General features: G+C 42.6%; 1 protein-coding gene across 5 annotated transcripts in view; it reads left to right on the top strand.

Annotated features, from left to right (window-relative positions):
- Nucleotides 1-19,477, top strand: part of PMFBP1 (polyamine modulated factor 1 binding protein 1) — a 1,053,891-nt gene that overhangs the window by 172,228 nt on the left and 862,186 nt on the right. For all 5 annotated transcript variants that reach the window (XM_029608277.1, XM_029608279.1, XM_029608278.1 and 2 more), the window contains exon 4: nucleotides 167-215. In XM_029608277.1, the coding sequence (XP_029464137.1) occupies nucleotides 167-215 (49 nt within the window). The remainder of the gene's footprint in view (nucleotides 1-166; nucleotides 216-19,477) is intronic.

Below are 19,477 nucleotides of genomic sequence, written 5' to 3'. Positions count from 1 at the left end.
ATCATATGGCTCATCACAGCCCAGTATAGTACCAAAACTATTTTAACAAAATGAATGATGCAAGTATGGGGCTTGATCCAGCTCTTCTCCTTTGATCTGATGGATTACACTCTCCTCTTCCGTGTTCCTGGGGCTGCTGCTGATGACTGTTTTTCTCTTGCTTCAGAATGACTGTACAAGAGCGATTGACAGAAGCGGAAGAACTGCATATGCAGGTACTATTTTATTTTGAGTATTTTATATACTGTCATTCCATGTGATAACCATTAGTTCACTCTGGTGTGCAGGTTTAACACTCACAGACAGTGAGTTGCAGAGGAAGGCATACATACTGGAGAAAACCAAGAAAACAGTCTAAAACTGGGAAAACACTCTAAAACTAGGGGATTACTTTAAACATAGACACATACAGAGCAGATTAGGGGAGGGTTGAAAGTAATGAGGTAAAGTTCGGAACATATTTGGTCATCACAGTCCAGGGGAGTTGGGTGTGCCAGATTATAGGGAGGGATAAGGGTAAGGGATAAAGTTCAGGACATATTTTGGTCTTCAAAGTCATGGTGAATTGGATGTACCAGACAAAAAGTAGGCACAATCGATTACCCAAGTTTTCAGGTCTTTCTTAAATTTCTTAATGACTGTTGATGAACGAAGATTCTCTGGCACAGAGTTCCAGAGTTTTGGGCCAGCAATTGATATCACTCTGTCTCGAGTTTGAGTATGGTCAGGATTTCAAGAAGAAAATAATAGAAAACTAGCTGTCTGTGCTTTAATTTTGATCTTTATAGTAAGCAGCCTCTGCTTTAATTTTGATCTTTATAGTAATTTTTATTTATAGAGGAAAAGACCTCAGCACTGGTAATTTTCTGAACAATTAATCAGAATTTCTGCCAGTTGTTGCAATCATGGGTCAAAAACCTCTAATCAACGTTTTTCTTTTATTGAAAATCTATTTTTCTTTCGTTTGTGAATTTATATAAAATAACTTAATTGTATTCTTTAAGTATCAAGACTTGCTTCTGGAGAATAATTGTTCTTTAAATTTTAATTCTCCTTTGAAAAAATTTTTTATGAAACTATTTTAACCATCGCTGGTCATTGCGGTTTCAAAATACAAAGTTATTTTATATGAATTCACAAAATAAAGAAAAATTGATTTTCAATAAAAGAAGAAATAGGTGGGACTCACCTAAAAGGAGCCCACCCTTAACCTAAGCGCCATCCCCACGCGTGTATGGAGAGAAAGGGGGGGCGCTGGCGCGCACTCCCCCCGCGAGTGCGGGCGCCCCCCTCAGCCTCTCCACGAGGCAAAACAAGCCCAGCATCATAGCCCCGCCCCAGGGCTATGACGCGAAGAGGAGGCAACGATGGCAAGGGATGATGATCTCGTAGGATCTTTAAAGGGCTGCGACACCCGGGGGGGGGGGGCGCGATCCTTTTCAGATTCCTCCTGGCGAAAACCCACCCACCCACCCTACATGATGAAGATGATAAATACAGGAGCAGTCGAGTTGTTAAAATGATGATATGTGCAGTTACAAGTTGTTACAAGTATATGTAGGTAATAGGTAGAAAACCTATGTTAGTTAATTATTTAACCCTGGTATAATGTTTGGGGGACATTGTCGCAGCTTGGCGGGAGGGCGGTAATCCGGGCCGGTTGGGGCCTATGGCAAGTGGTGCCGGCGGTATCGCAAGACGGCTGGGTAGCCGATTAGCGCTGGGGAAGCGCAAAAGGTGACGGCGTAGAAAGTGCCGATGGGCAGGGCCCCCTTGCTGGAGGACAAGGCGGGGGGCCAAGGATTAATGCTGCCTTGCTTGGTTCCTATGGCGGGCAGCGATGGACATGGATTACTGGCCCGGGTACCCAGGAAGGTTTTATGATATGATGTATAAATAAAAGCTGCGGCCTTATTCAACCAACATCAGTTTCAGCATGGTTTAATGTGACGCAAGAAAAAGGGTAACACATGGTGATATAAGGTATAGGGGTACCTCGATGGACAAAGCGAGTATTGAGTGACGACTGCTAGTGTTAAAACGTTGATTAGAGGTTTTTGACCCATGATTGCAACAACTGGCAGAAATTCTGATTAATTGTTCAGAAAAGTACCAGTGTTGGTCTTTTCCTCTATAAATAAAAGTTACTATAAAGATCAAAATTAAAGCATAGACTGCGGTTATTTATATACATTATATCACACCAGCTAGTTTTCTATTGTGTTCAATTATACACTGGTGAATCCTTAAGTATTTCTGTCTATTTCCAGTATTTCAAGAAGGCCTTTATTCTCAGATCTGTTTGTGTGGAAATGTTGTTGTTCCAATCACATTGTTGCTCGTACCAATGTTGTCGAATATTATTATTATTTTAATATTCTTGATTGGACAGGGAGCCAGTGCAATGCTATTAGAGTTGGAGTGATGTGGTCGAATTTCCTTGCTCCAGTCAGTAGTCTGGCTGCGGCATTTTGCAGTACTTGTAGTGGTTTTAAGTGGCTAGCTAGAAGTCCTAGAAGTAGGGAATTACAATAATCCAAGTTTGAGAATATTAGAGCTTGCAATACTGTTCTGAAATCTACAGTGCTTAGTAGAGGTTTCAGTCGGCTCAGGATTCGCAGTTTGTAGAAACCAGATTTGATCAGTTTGCTAATGTGGGCTTTCATAGTTAAATTTTCATCGATCTGAACTCTTAGATTTATTTATTTATTTATTTTTAATTTTTATATACCGAAGTTCTTGTATCAGATACAAATCACTCCGGTTTACATAAAACAGTGAGATGCCCAAACGGAAGGGGCTTTACATATAACTATAAGACAACAGGCTTTACATATAACTATAAAACTATAATAACAGCGTACAACTGGAACATGGTATAGAGATAGTTACAAGAGAAGGAAAAACTTTTGATTATAGCGATAAATAACAGTGGGTATGGTAGATTTGAACATGAGCTAAAATAAAGGTAAAAGTAATGCATTAAAACAGGAAAAAAAAAATAAATAAAAAAAAATGCAAGGTAATAAGCACAGTATATACAATAAAGCATATTATCTTAATGGGGTAACATGTGGAAGCGTTGATTTGATTGAAAACTCTATTGTATATTACGCAAGAACGCGAGAATCTAGGCTGCGTTAAGTGTCTGGGTATGCTTGGCGGAAGCGAGAATCTAGGCTGCGTTAAGTGTCTGGGTGTGCTTGAGCTGCTGAGATTAATTGGTGATTTCCAAGATCAAAACCTGGCGGGGTAGATTTCGGCTTAACCAAATTATTTCAGTTTTTTTAGGGTTCAACGAAAGTTTCAATTGTGCAAGTTTTCTTTTATTGTGTTCATATATTCAGAGAAGAGTGAAGCAGTTTTCTGAAATTAATCTGACAGAGGGATATAGAATTGCAGATCATCTGCATATAGAAAGAAGTTAAATCCAAGATCTGTTAGTAGTTTGCACAAAGGTAGCATATAATATTAAATAGGGTTGCTGAAAGCGCTGAACCCTGCAGAACACCTGTTGTGCATTGGAATGAGTTGAATATGTGACTTTCTAGTTTTACCTGGAAAGATCTATCTGCGAGGAATGAGGTGAACCAACTTGGTACATTTCCTTCAATCCCAATGTTTCTCAGTGGATGGCAAAGCAGGCTATGGTCAACTGTGTCAAAGCGTGCAGTTAAATCGATCAGCACTAGGCAGTATGATTCATTAGAGTCAAAGCCTTGTATTATAGGATCCATTATTATTATTATTTTTTTTTATATACAGACATTCGATCTGAGATATCACATCGGTTTACATTCAGGTACTGTAGGTATTTCTCTATCCTCAGATTGTAGAAGAATTTCTGTTGAGCTGCAATTATATGCCTAACTAAGAAATGCTGTCTAGAGCCAGGAAACATCCAGGCTGGAGGTAAGTTCTGTCTGTCAGGTACAGCCAGGATGAAAGGACACAGTGCTAACACTAGTCAGACAAGTCACGGTTAGTATCTGGAGATGCAGTCCAGAAAGGAAGAGACATAAGCGCCTATGCACTAAAGCTTAGAAAGCGCACTAAATAGCATGCTATGCACGCAAAACTGGTACTTGTTAAAATTAATATATATACACATGTAAATGCAGAAACATCAGATGCAATTTAGACTTTAGCAAATGCACACTTAATAGTGTGGTATGTTCTACTTACCTATGTTGAGTTAATTAGTACATGGCATTTTTGGCATATAAAAGATCACTGGCATCAGCCAGTGTTCTGATAATAGTTGCAGAACCATCAAAGGTATTGCTTCAGCACTTAATTTAATTGCTCCCTGACCATTTGGAAAGAAACATAAAACCATTTGTCTATCCAATTCACTCATCTACCTGTTTACTTTGCTGTCACAGATCTTGCTTGATCTATAGTCTTCTCCCTACCTGTATCACATAGGTCCTTTTGTGCCTATCCCATGGAGGAGGAATAGCCTAGTGGTTAGAGCAGTGGGCTACAAACCAGGAGACCCCAGGGTTCGAGTCCTGCTGTCGCTCCTTGTGACCATGGGCGAGTCACTTTACCCTCCATTGCCTCAGGTACAAAACTTAGAATGTAAGCCCTCTGGGGATAGAGAAATACCTACAGTACCTGAATGTAAACTGATGTGATATCTCAGATCGAATGTTGGTATATAAAAATAATAAATAAATAAATACTTGAATTCTACTACTATTTTACTGTCTATAATCTCCACTGGAAGTCTGTTCCAGGAGTCCAGAACTTTCAGAGAAAGTATTTTCTCACATTCCTTTTGTTTCACTTTCCCTTCAGTTTCTTATGATGACCTATTGTCCTTGAACTTTTTATTTATTTATTTACAGTCTGTTTTTTGGCACTTCAAAATTGATTACATTCAGGTACAGTAGATATTTCCCTATCCCTAGATGGCTTACAGTATGAGTTTGTACCTAAGGCAGTGGATGGTAAAGTGACTTGTCCAAGGTCACAAGGAGCAGCAGTGGGATTTGAATGCTGGTTTCCCTGGTTTTGTAGGTGCCTGCTCCAACCACTAGGCCCACTCCTCTACTCCTTTTCAGTCTATGGAATGTTTCCTTCAACTTCATATGCTATAACAAATGGGACTGGGAACCATCAGGAGGGGCTGATAAATATGATTACTTCATGGTTTCATAGATTTTTGAACCTCTGATATCAAACTATACTGGAATCCCAGAATGGTCTAGGGTCTGGCAGCTAAAATTTAATGCTAAAAAATGCAGATTAATGCATTTAGATTATAAATAAAACAAGAGAGAGGTACTGTATTGGAGATGAAACTCTTCTAAGCATAAAAAAAGAGCAGGATCGGGGAGTTATATTATCTGATGAGCTTAAGGTGGACAAACAGGTGGATAAAGCGATGGCAAAAGCCAAAAAGATGCTTGGCTGCATAAGAGAGGAACAAACAGTAGAAAAAGGGAGGTTATATTGCATCTTATAGATCCTGGTGAGATCTCATTTGGAATACTGTGTTAAATTCTGTAGACTGCATCTTCAAAATGATATAAACTGGTTGGAGTTGGTCCAGAGGGTGACTAGTAAAATGGTCAGTGGTCTTCCTTTTATAAAGTACATGAGGATAGACTAAAAAATGTAAACATGTATACTCTAAAGCAGCGGTTCTCAACTGGTGTGTCGCCAAGCACTGGCAGGTGTGTTGTGGCTCCTGGTGTCCCACTGCCCCGATTGTGCTTCCCTTCTCTCCAGGGTCGGGGCTGAAGAGTGGAGAGACATTGCGCGCCACCGCTGGAGGCCAGGCCGAAGAATGGAGAGATGCTGCTTGCCACCGCCGGAGGCCAGGCCGAAGAATGGAGAGACGCTGAGCGCCACCGCCAGAGGCTAGGCCGAAGAATGGAGAGATGCTGTGCGCCACTGCCGGAGGCCAGGCCGGCGGGGCCGAAGAATGGATAGACACTGCGCGCTGCTGCCGGAGGCCAGGCCGGCAGGGCCAAAGAGCGGAGACACCCTGTGCACTGACCCTGCGGAGGTTAATATAGATCGGTTATTTGCTCTCTCGGATGGTGGAAGGACTGGGGAGGCGTTCCATGAAGTTAGAAAGTGGCTCATTTGAAGCAAGTCGATGAGGGTTCTTTTTTGGATAACTTCCTAGAGGATAAATCCATAAACTGCTATGAGGATAATTAATAAGCAATAATAGCTTGCAATCTATCTAATGTTTAGGTACTTGCCAGGTACTTGTGACTTGGATTGGCCACTGTTGGAGACAGGATACTGGGCTTGATGGACCCTTGGTCTGACCCAGTATGGCAAATCTTATGTTCTTAGGGGCATCTTGCAGAGATGGTAATGCCTCCTAAATCGGAGTAACAAAAATGTGCAGTCCATCTGAAAAAATATCATATACACATTACCATAATCAGAGGAATATTGAACAACTCTATAGCACTCTTATTTATTTATTTGTTTATTTATTTATTTAAGCATTTTTATATACCGACGGTCGTTGGGAACATCCCATTGGTTTACAAGAAAAACATAAATTAGCATCAGTCTTTACAATAAACAATGATTTGAGAAACAAAACTTAAAGCAATCAAGGTAAGAAGGACGGTAAGGGGGGGAGGGGAGGGAAAAAGTTCAACTAACAACAAGATAAACTGCAACATTATTTACAAGCAATTGAAATTGAAGTCAAAATGAACCGAAAAAGAAACTTGTGTTCAGAGAAAAGAACTGGCTATATTGGCAACAATTTATATACAAACCTGGAGCAAAGAAGAGTATGCTTTATGGGGAGGGGGGGGGGGATTAGAAACTATACACTAAATAGTGGACGTGTTGATTGCCCTGGGAGGGGGGGAGAAGTAGCACTCAGCAGGAGTAGGCTTGTTTAAATAGCCAGGTCTTGAGATGCAGCTTAAATTTCTTTGAGCATATTTCTAGGCGAAGACTGTCAGGCATGGAATTCCAAAGCAGTGGACCAGCAATGGAGAGGGTGCGGTTTTTGGTGGTCTTAAGTTTTGTGTGTTTGGGTGAGGGTGTATGTAGAGTTGCCAGGTACTGTTTTCTGGTGGATTAGAAGAATTATAGGGTGGTACATTTTAGCTGATGGGATTGTATATTTGTTGTAGATGTCGGCAGTGCAATGAACATGATGGTGGCATATCTATGAGGATGTATCCACTTAATATAAAATTGTAAGTAGACGATATACTCTTAACCTTTTATTATTGACCATATATTTTCATTAGCGATACAATTCAACACGTGAATATATTGCAGACAGTATCAATGTTTTGACAAAAATGTTTATACAGACATTCATTAGTATCAAATTAACATACTTTCACCCCATATAAAATGACATATTAAACCCCACAAGTAATATCGTGTAATACACCAATATATGCATTACCCTCCATTCATACTATATTGCACACACACACTCATTCATACTTAACACCCATTCAAATTACATAAAATCCACATCATAAGGGGAAATCCCCCAATGCAAACTAAAAAGATATCACACTATTATATTGAAAGCACTGATATTATTCTAACCATTCCTCAATGTACTTCCTAATCCTCCCGTGTTTCTCAACCTTCCGATATCTCAAGCTCCCAATTTCTCCACCTTCCCGACGAGGACCCTCTTTTCACCCTATACAGGACTTCCTCAGGGGGGCTTTTCACATGTCATTCGGCTGGGGTTATACATACTGTTATATGCCCCTGCAATCTGATATATGTTGGACATTCTAAATGGAAAATCAAAGTTAGGATTATAGAACATAAAAGTAGATTAAGGGTGGGCAAAACAGGATCCCCTTTGGTTTCTCATTGGCAAGAGGCCAACCATCAGGTAGAAGAATTGAGATTTTTTTGTAATACAACAATGTACTTTTTAAGTATCCAGGAGAGGAAAACATTATATTGAGGCAGATAGAACAAAAGTACATTTATGTGTGGAACACAGTTTCACCACATGGGCTTAATGATGAAATAGTATGGTATGCATTCTATGGAAGTGTTGCGTTCGTGCCTGCTTTCGCCCTCGCTCCACCCTCTCTTCCTGTGTGGCAACTCCCTCCGTGCCTGATGGACGGCTTGATGCCGCGGCATCTCCATGCCGCTTCTCCCCTGCGTCCCCAGTCTGGCTCGACGCTGCGGATCCGCTATGTTCCTGATGACGTAGGCCGCGCGTTCCGAAGTAAGTACCAGCAAGGGCGCGAACCTCAGGGGCGTCCCCCTGTATTGACGTCATCCGCTTCCAACATAAAAGTTCTTTACTTTTGCTAACAGATCGAGTTAGCAAGGATTCCGATTGGACTAGCTTCAGCTGTCCAAGACTACTTTGCACTCAAAAGATTGTTTGTGGGATTCCTCCGAACCCGCTTCACTCTTGCAACATTGCCTCTCCAGACCTACCAGGGGTACCCGCTCCTCGGGGGCCTCATTCTCTTTCTCTATTTCAGATACAGAAAGGAACCGCTACTCGCTCCTCGAGGACCCATGTTCCTAAACCCTCTGAAGGCTCTCCATTGCCTGGAAGCGATCGCAAGAGACGGACATTGTGAGTTATTATTTCAGACTACAGATAGGAACTGGTACTCGCTCCTCGAGGGCCTATGTTCCTGAACACTCTGAAGATTCTCCTTGCCCAGAAGCTATCGCAGGTACAGACATTGTGAGTTACTATTTCAGATAGTATATAGGAACCGGCACTCACTCCTCGAGGGCCTATGTTCCTGAACACTCTGAAGATTCTCTATTGATTAAGAAGCTACTCCAGATACAGATTATTGTGAGTGACCACCGCTCTCTCAGAGCTGTCCGTGGAACCAGGTACTCGCTCCTCGAGGGCCTAACCCTTTCCAGCTACTGAGCTATCTCAAGACCTTATGTGAGTTATCATCTAGTACTGGCTATGTATAACTGCATATCCTGTCTATTCACTATTTACAGTCTCTTTGCAGCTCAGCAACCTTGGAATCGCAGTTCCAGTATCTGAGGGACTTCAGCCCTGCTGGGCATACCAGCTCACTACTGCCACCTCTGGTGGTTATTCTACTTATCTAATAAAAGAACTATCTGTGTCTGTCTCCATACTCCAGCTTAGCCGGTGGTCCCTCTCGGGACTTCCTCCTGGGGGCGCTGTCATCTGCCATCGGCCCAAGGATTCACCTAATTACCTTCTGTCCAGCTGAGCACCATCGCCAATACTCCGCTGGTTCAGATTACCAACTCTGCAGTCTACATCATAACATATTGCCATTCCTTAGCAGACCCATAGGAGGCAGTTCACTACAGATTGCTACTCCTTCCCTTTGAGGAGAGGATTCTATCAGACAGCTATTCTCATCTGCTAGCTCCTTCCATCCGCATAGCATATCCCTCAACAGATTGCTACTCCTTTGCAGATTTGCTACAGATTGCCAACCCGCTAGCAAAAGTACATTAGATTGTTATCTCCTCCCCTTATAGGAGTATCCAGCAGCAGATCCTATCAGATTGCTAACTTCTCCCCTCTGGAGGAGCAGATTCTACAGATTGCTAACTCCTCCCCTCTGGAGGAGCAGATTCTAACATATTGGTAACAGGAAGTTAAGCATGATGTATCCTTGTGAAAACATTAGACAGATATATATTTTGTTACCTCTTTTATATATGAGTAAGGAGAAGATAATCCTGTATATAGAAGAAAATTCAGAGGATTGGTTGAAATGAGTAGCCTTTCTAATAGGGTTCAAGGTGATGTGGTATGGAAGTATTTGAAAATAGTTTACTTCTTATAAGCAAAATGGGTGTGTAGGTATAGGAGTTAGTTGTGTAAAGTTCCCTGAGGGTTTTTTTGAACCAATACGTCATGAGTTTATGGGAGGGGGGACTAAGATGATTTACTCGCAGTGGAGGTGTGGTCAGAAGTGTGGCGATATTGTGATTGGTTAGTTAGCAAGATTTATACGAGACTTTTGGAGCGCCTTTAGATGACGTGAAGACGTTTGGGTGCATCTTTTCACACCAACAAAACGTGGCGTGGCAACGGTCGGGAATAAGTTTGTCTTATTCTGAAGAAAATGGTGAGGTTGAACAGAATAATTGTAAGTAATAGATATTTGGGCAATTCATTGATTAGAAGAATTATAGGGTGGTACATTTTAGCTGAGGGGATTGTATATTTGTTGTAGACGTCGGCAGCACAATGAACATGATGGTGGCATATCTATGAGAATGTATCCACTTAATATAAAATTGTAAGTAGATGATATATGGATAATTTATGCATTAGATATAAGGAATTGGGGGGGGTGTATATTTGAGTTTAGAAAATTGTTCATTTGTGGTAGGTATTAGTAACACCCTAAACATGATGGCAGTATCCGCATGAAAACTTTGGTTAATAAAGTGTTGTTGAAAGAGGTAGGTAAACCCTAATTTATTAGCATTGAACTATGAGATAGTTTTGTGAATGTTTAATCAGTGGTTTTCTATTATATTATAGAATTGTAAAAGATATTTGGAATGATGCAGACACTATCGGTATAGAGAGCGTTTCAAGAATTTATGGAAGAAGGAATATGCTCTATATGAATGTATGAGATCAGAAACAGTTCAACAATTCCCCTGAGGAAGCCTTGCATAGGGTGAAACGAGGGTCCTCATCGGGAAGGTGGAGAAATTGGGAGCTTGAGATATTGGAAGGTTGAGAAACACGAGAGGATTAGGAAGTACATTGAGGAATGGTTAAAATAATATCAGTGCTTTCAATATAATAGTGTGATATCTTTTAAGTTTACATTGGGGGATTTCCCCCTTATGATGTGGATTTTATGTAATTTGAATGGGTGTTAAGAATGAATGAATATGTGCAATATAGTATGAATGGAGGGTAATGCATATATTGGTGTATTACATGATATTACTTGTGGGGTTTCATTTTATATGGGGTGAAATGTATGTTAATTTGATACTAATGAATATGTCTGAATAAACATTTTTGTCAAAACATTGATACTGTCTGCAATACATTCACTTGTTAAATTTGTATCGCTAATGAAAATGTATGGTCAATAATAAAAGATTAAGAGTGCTATAGAGTAGTTCAATATTCTTCTGATTATGGCAATGTCCTAAATTTGAGTTGCATGGTCGAGGCCCTCCTGTGTCCAACACTGCATGTAAATGCCTTGGCACACCAATCAATGACAATGTTTGAGTGGAAGTGGATCAGGATGACCCTGATGATGATTTGAGTTTCTCCTTTCAAATCATAGAACTCCGTTTCTTTCATAGAGATGAGTTGCTGGATCTGGTTTCTCAGACCCTGAAGACATTTTGGCAGGCTGGGAGTGTCTCTTTGGGTGTGCAGAAAACGGATCCCATATTGGTCACTCTCCGCAAAGCTTCATGTTTCTTTCCCTTCCGGGATGAAATTCAAGAGTTGATTGACCTTGAATGGAGTACGTCAGAGGCGAGTTTTAAAGGAGGACACTGCTTGTCGGGTTTATATCCCTTGGATCTGCAGACCAGAGAGCAATTGTGTTTCCCAAAGATGGATGCCTTTGTGTGTTCTGTCACTAAGCAACCTATCATATCTGTTGCAGGAAGTTCAGCTCTATGGGATGCTCAAGGAAAAAGGATTAAAACTATCCTTAAGCAAGCCTTTGAGGCCATGGCAATGAATTTGCAAATCACTGCTGCTTGTTCCCTGGTGGCTCAAGCAACTCTGCGTCTCTCTCAGGAGTCTGAGAGGACTGGTTTGAGGTGGCGATGCAGTAATAAAACCTGGGGCTACTTTTTTAGCTGATATGGGCTGTGACCTTGTTCGTACTGTTGCTAGAGTTGGAGTTTGTTATAGTGGCTTGCCGTCAGCTGATGCTGCGCAATTGGTCGGCAGACATTGTTTCTAGGTCCATTCTCACCAAATTGACTTTTAAGGGTTCTCCTTTGTTTGGCAATGAGTTGGGACAGGTGGCAAATAAATGGGGGGATGCTCAGGTCCCTCGTTTGTGAGAGAATCAGAAGCTGGCTTCATGGCCTTTTTGAGCCACTGGCTGCTCGAGATTTCAGGTAATTTTGGCTTTATCAGGGAGCTTCCTCTGAGACCTTGTTCCTTTGGTAGCTCTCAGTTCTTTCACCCAGAAGGTTTTGTAAGGATACGGTCTCTGGAGACGGAGTTCCTCAGTCTTCCTAATTAATTTTTGTAGACTCTCCTGCTGGTGCAGGAGATTGGTGGCCACCTTTCTCAGAAGTGGTTTCACATTACATTGGACCAATGGGTCCTAGATGTGATTCAGGACTGCTTCACTCTAGAGTTCCTTTGCATTCCTTGGATGCTTTTATGATCTCACTGTATAACTCCCCTCAGAAGAGGGTAGCAGTGGAGTCTACATTGAGAAGACTATTATATTCGAAGGCTGTAATTCCTGTTCCTGAATTGCACCAAATATGGGCTGCTATCCCATTCATTTTGTCGTGCCCAAGAAGGAGTCACTTGTCATTTGTGAGGCACCCATTTCTGAATGGAGACTGTGTGCTCTGTCATAATAGTGGTGCAGTCAGGGGGATACCTCAAGTTTTGGCTCTGACGGAGGCATATCCGCATGTTCCCATTAGTCAAGAACATCAAAGATACCTGAAGTTTGCCATTGTGGGACGTTGTAGTCATTTTCAGGCCTTGCCTTCAGGCTGGCCACTTTGCTCAGGACCTTCTCCTACCTAGATCATGATGGTATTAGTAACAGTCTGGCGCAAAGATGGCATCCTAGATCCCCCCAATCTGAACGACTGGTTAGTTCAAGTCAAGACCATGGAAGAAAGTCATCAGACATCTCGTAAGGTGATCTCCTTACTGCAGAGTCTAGGCTGGGTGGTGAACTTGTCCAAGAGCAACTTACAGCCATCTCAGACATTGGAGTATCTCTGTGCTTGTTTCGATATGAAGCAGGGAAGAGTGTTTCTGTCAGAGAAGTTGATCTCTCAAGTTCAAACTTTGATAAGGATAATTCACCTGACAGTGTGATCTTATCTTCGGGTCCTGGGTTTGATGGCAGCCACGTTGGAGGTTGTTTCCTGGGCGTGGGCACGTATGCGGTCTCTTCAATGTACATTGCTTTCCTGCTAGAGTTTTCCGTTGCAGAACTATGTGGTGAGGCTTTTCTTACCATTGCAAGTGAATGTACAATTGCAATGCTGGTTCAGGCAGTTCATCTCTGGAAGGGTGTTTCCTTGGAGACACTGGATTGGTTAGGACTCATGATGGCTGTGAGCTTCCTGGTTTGGGGGCTCACTGTCAGGAGTTGATGGTGCAAGCTCGCTGGAATGCTGAGGAATGGCCGTGGAGCATCAACTGATTGGAAGCTGGGCGATTTGGCTAGCGTGCTTGCGTTTCGCTGAGTGTCTAGAGGCTCAAGTGGTTGGGATAATGTTAGACAATGTGACAGCTGTGGCCTACATCATCAGGGCACAATCAGAGGTCATCAGATGTTATCGGAGATAGATGCGCTCATTGTCTGGGCAGAGCAGTATCTCCTAGTCGTGTCCGCTTCCCACTTTGCTGGAAAGGAATATTTGAGGGCTTTCTTACTCAGCAGTAAGATCTTGGACCCTCCTCTTATCCCAAACTCTATTGCCAAACCTATCGCAGACATTAACAACTCCTCTCTCTCTTCAAGCTCTGTTCCAGATGCCCTCAAACAAGCGATTGTTAAAACCCCTCCTTAAAAAACCCTCGTTAGACCCCAAAGACCCCTCCAACTTCCTCCCGATCTCAAACTTGCCCTTCATCTCCAAGATCATGGAAAAGATTGTGAACATCCAACTCACAGAATACCTTGAAAACAATAATATACTGCACCCTGCCCAATTCGGTTTCCGCAAATTCCTCAACACTGAAACACTCCTGCTCTCCCTCACGGATCACATACTCAGAGGCATGGACCAGGGCAACTGCTACCTCCTTGCCCTTCTCGACATCTCAGCCGCCTTTGATACCATCAGTCACAACTACCTCATCAACCGTTTGGCCGAAATAGGTATCTCAGGCCTAGCCCTGCTATGGTTTAAATCCTACTTATCCAACAGAAAGTTTGCCGTCAAAATAGGAAATGCCAAATCCACACTCTACCCCCCCAAGGTGTCCCTCAAGGTTCCTCTCTCTCCTCCACCTTATTCAATATTTACCTCACCCCCCTCTGTCAGCTTCTCACAGACCTTGGCCTCAAATTCTACCTCTACGCAGATGATGTTCAAATCCTCATCCCCATTCACAACTCTCTCACTGATGCCCTTGCATTGTGGAACACATGTCTTGCCTCTATAAATGACTTCCTCACTAACATCCACCTCGCCTTAAACTCTTCCAAAACGGAGCTGCTCCTTCTTTCTCAACACCACCCCCCTAAACCCCTGATCTCCAACGACCCAGCCTTCAACACCATATCGTCCCAACCCTGTGTAAGAGACCTTGGGGTAATTCTAGACCAACAACTCAATCTAAAAAAAACCCGATCAATTCCATCCTCAAAGAAGGTTTTTTCAAGCTCAGTGTTCTAAAGAAACTTAGACCCCTCCTCCGCTATCATGACTTCTGCACTGCCATCCAAGCTACTCTTTCCTCAAAGCTAGACTACTGTAATGCCCTCCTCCTCGGACTACCCTCCTCCACCACGAAACCCTTACAAATGTTACAAAATGCTGTCGCCAGGGTTATTGCAAACTCACGGAAAGCTGATCACATCACTCAAAGACCTCCACTGGCTCCCCATAGCATCCCGCATTCTCTTTAAAACTTTAACCATAATTCACAAATCCATCTACTCCTACAACTCTAACTGGCTTGATGAACCCTTTTGCCCCATACGCTCTGACTGACCCATTCGGTCTGTCAACAAAGGTACCCTATCAATACCTCCTATCAAAAAAGCCCACCTCTCCGCCACAAGGGATCGCGCGCTCTCCATTGCAGGCCCCAAACAATGGAACTCCCTCCCGACTACACTCAGACTTGAGCCATGCTACTCTAAGTTCAGAAAGAAACTAAAGACTTGGCTCTTCCGACAGGCCTACCCAGAATAATTGTCTCCATCTACCGCCTCACCTTTAACTTCATGAACAGTCCTCATATAAGTGGTACTTAAATTGTATATAGACTTTTGTAATTAGCCTATCTGTTACCGTTTAAAGTTAATGTTTTTTAATTCAATACTTTCTGCACTTTGTAATTACTCTCTCCCCCTTCCCCTCCCTGTTGATTGTATTTTCAGTCTTTTAGTTGCAATGTAAACCGGTATGATGTTTGCATACTAATGCCGGTATATAAAAGTCTTAAATAAATAAATAAATAAATAAGTTAGCAGACGAAGTCTTTCAGCTCATAGTGGAGCACTGGGGCCGTCTGTAGCAAGACTTGTTGGTGACTTCCGGCAATGCGAAACTTTCGCTGTTTTTCAGTTGCAGCTAGGATCCAAAGTGCTGAGCACTAATGCTCTCGTGCAGATGTGGCTATGGGGCAGCCTGCAATATGCCTTCCCGCCCTGCCCTCGATTAGGCAGGATTGCTCAGAAACTTGCAAGTTAGGCTAACACCATACTTTGGTGGCTCCATATTGGCCTAGGGTGCCGTGGTATACCGATTTGCAGAGACTGCTCCTGGGCAGGCCCTTCTGGCTGCCTCCTCGGAAGGTTCTTTTGAGGCAGGGACCCATTCTTCTTAAAGATACGGGTCAATTTGTTTCTTACAGTTTGGCCCTGGTGAGGACTAGGTTGTTGAGGCATGGTTCACTTGCTTGATTTCTACTTGGCTTAGGGCCAGGAACTTTTTTTAATGTCTCTTGCCTATGTGAGAGTTTAATGGGTTTTCGAGGCCTGGTGTGTGGAGCGAGGTTCTTAAAGTGAATATTCCTTTGATTTTGGAATTTTTACAGGAAGGATTGCAGAACGTTTGGCCATTAATACCTTGAAGGTTAAAGTGGCAGCTCTCGCTTGCTATAGGGCAGGGGTCAGGAACCTTTTTGGCTGAGAGAGCCATGAACGCCACATATTTTAAAATGTAATTCCATGAGAGCCATATAATATGTTTAAAACTAAATACAAGTAAATGTGTGCATTTTATGTAAGATCACACTTTTAAAGTACAATAAGTCTCTGAAAATATTACACCAGGCCTTAAGACACCAATACATCTCCTATTAGGAAAACGGACCAAGTCAGGCTGCTATAGAGTCCTACACAGAAACTACACGCCAGCAGAAAACCTCACCTGAATCACGTGCTGACCCTCACCTAACATAGAATAAAGAGATCAAAACGCATAACTAGAAGCATGCAGAAAAAACTGAATTGGAAACTGCAACAAGCCAGAGTCTCTGTATGCAGTGTAACAAAGGAAAAAAGAAACATCACCCATCCTTATAAAACAAATCAAGAAATATAAAATCATCAGCAGTAAAACTGTACTAACAAAAAGAACATATTTCGAAACAGCTGATGAGTGGAATATCCAATAATTAAAAACTCATATAAAAAATTTCCAGATACCAACAAAATATTTCAAAATAGCAGACACAAAGACCCAGTAATGAAAAATAATAAGGATACAAACAATTTTTTGCTCTGCATACCTGGGAACGTTTGATATCCAGGTGCCCTGAGATTGTTCTGAATTAGCAGAAGGGAGGGGTGGTTTGCTTGGAACTTTCTCCTCTCTCAGTCACATACCAGCGCTCTCTCTCAAACTGGCTCTCAATTACACACCTATACACACATGCTCTCAGTCACTCACATATACACATGCTTTTTCTCTCTCACTTATATAGGCTCTTAATTACCCATTTACACACATGCTGTCTATCTTTTCACGCTTACACACACAGGCTTTCAATCACATAAATACATGCTGTCTTTTTCTCTCACACACAGACTCTCATTCACATGCTTACAAACATGTCCTCTCTTTCTCTCATTTACACACAGGCTCTCAATCACATACTCACATGCTCCATCACCTAAACCAGCTCTCAATCACACAGACACACATGCTCTCTCTTACTTATACACACAGGCTCTTAATCATACATACACATGATTTCAATCATACACACATACTCTTTCACACAAACAGGTTTTCAATCACAAACTTACACATACAGGTTCCCAATCGTAAACTTACATTCATGCTCTCTCTCTCTCACAGGCAGGCTCTCAATCACAGACATACTCTCTTTCACATATACAGGCTCTCAATCATTCACATACATGCAATCTCTCACTCACACACACAGGATCTCAAACATACATGCTTGCTCGCTCATTCACTCTCTCTCTCCCCCACCCCCACCCCGGGAACTCGCGGCAGCTGCAGCCTCCTCCCAACGCTAACCTCCTTCATTTTCAGCCCTCGCGGAGGAGGAGTCCCATCGGCCGCGGTTGAAGCTCTTCTTTTCGTTGTACCGACGCTGACCACACTAGCGTGGTCTCTTCTTCCCGCGCACGCACCCGATGCTCACCAGTTCCTCTTCCGGGCCGCTGGGGGGAGGGGGGGGGAAGAAGAGAGCATGCCGGTGCCGCCGACTCCAGCTATTCTGCCGCGTTCCGCCCGGGCTGACAGCATTTTAAGCCCGGGCGGAGGAGGACCGGGGAGCAGCTGGGTCAGCGGGGGACTGGAAAGTGTGGCGACACACTGATTTAGTAGATTTGTCTGCGAGCCAGATGCAGCCATCAAAAGAGCCATATCTGGCTCGCGAGCCATGGGTTCCCGACCCCTGCTATAGGGGGTGAGTCAATGGTGGATTTTGAAGGGAGTTAAGCATTTTTGTCCTCCCTTGCGATTGCCAATAACTCATGCAACTTCACTGGTTACCCATTTGTCAGTGAATGTAATATAAAATCCTAATGATAATTCATACGTTGTTAAACAGTACTTCAACTATATGGTTATGCTCCACTCTCCAAATTTACCAACACCCCCCCCCCCCCCCCCCGTCATCCTCAATCTGCCGGCAAAAATTTCCTCCAAATTCCCACAGTAAAAACTGCCAGACTGAATTTAACTCGTAATCGTGCTTTTTCAGTCACAGGACCTAAACTATGGAATTCCCTACCCAATCGTATCCGCCAACTCACCACAAAACACGATTTCAAAACTGTAAAAACTTACTTATTCTCAGAAGCCTTTCCTAGCCCGCAATGCTAACCATTTACATAAAATTGTACTACCCATCTCTACACTGTAATTTCTATTCTGTATCCAGTACTTTTTTAATGTGTGTTATTTTTTACCTCATTTGATTATTATGTATGTTTCTTTTAATTGTAAACTGCCTAGATCCACTTTGTGTGTACATGGTATATAAAAACCTTTTAAATAAAATAAATAAACTCTGGGCGCGGTACAGCTTTGGACTATGCCTTCATTTTTTCAAAAGTGGTTTTGGAGTTTCAATTGAATCATTCTGTTTCCTTGCCCGCCTTGGACAGGGATAGAGATGAGAGTGAGTATTGCCTTTTGCATACCTTGGACATCAAGCGTCATTTGCTGCGGTACTTAGGTTAAGGTATTCTTCTCGGCCACTTATGTGGATACTGAGATTTATTTGCTGAAGCAGAATAGACCGCATTCCAAGAGAGCTTAGGCAGTATTGTGGGCAGTTCGTTTGTCTCCTGTCAAGTTTACCAAGTGGCGACGTGGTCATCCTTACACGCCTTTTCCAAGCAGTACCGCTTGGATGTTCAAACTCGGGAGGACGCTGCGTTCATGTGGGAAATATTGACTTGGACCATGGGCAGCCTCCTGCCCTGTTTGGGTGTAGCTTTGGTATATCACACTCATGGGGATTGGTCTGCTTGAGGGCAAATTACTGCTTGCTTGCTTGATACTTTCCTTTCCTCTAAGGAGGGCAGACGAAACCCTGACCCACCCTCGGCTGCCGATATTGTCGTTAGTTCACCTTTCAGGTGCAGACATTGTAGAGTGTTATTCCTACTCTTCATTTGAAGACTGGTAAGTGGCTTAACCAGCCCTCAGGTTAGTGATTGTTCACTCATTTGGCTGAACTCAATGTTCCTTATTGGTTGGAAGCATGAGAGGCTGATTGTTACTAATCATGTTCAAGTATAATCAGTTTGTCCACAGTTTGGCTTTTTCAGTGAATACTGGTGGGCTGATGTCGGGGCAGGGTTTATATGTCCGTGACATCAGCTATCACTCTGTCTACATCTGTTGGTAGAGCTGCATAACCCACTTGTGGGGATTGGTCTGCCCTCCTTAGAGGAGAGAAAATTATCAGGCAAGCAGTAATTTCTCCTTCCTCTGCACTCAAGCAAGCTTTTTCTCAAAGTCTCTTTTGGAGCTCTTCTTGTGACATGAGATATATTTCAGCTAAATGTAATGCTAAAAGACTTCCTGCAGCTCTCAAGGCTAGAGAAAAGCCCTAGTTTGCTCTTCATTACTAATTTGTGGCTAATAAAGGGCTCATTTCTTAAGT

Source organism: Rhinatrema bivittatum, chromosome 7, assembly GCF_901001135.1.
Source record: "Rhinatrema bivittatum chromosome 7, aRhiBiv1.1, whole genome shotgun sequence".
NCBI classification, from domain to species: Eukaryota; Metazoa; Chordata; class Amphibia; order Gymnophiona; family Rhinatrematidae; genus Rhinatrema; species Rhinatrema bivittatum.
This window is presented reverse-complemented; position numbering and strand designations above follow the sequence as displayed.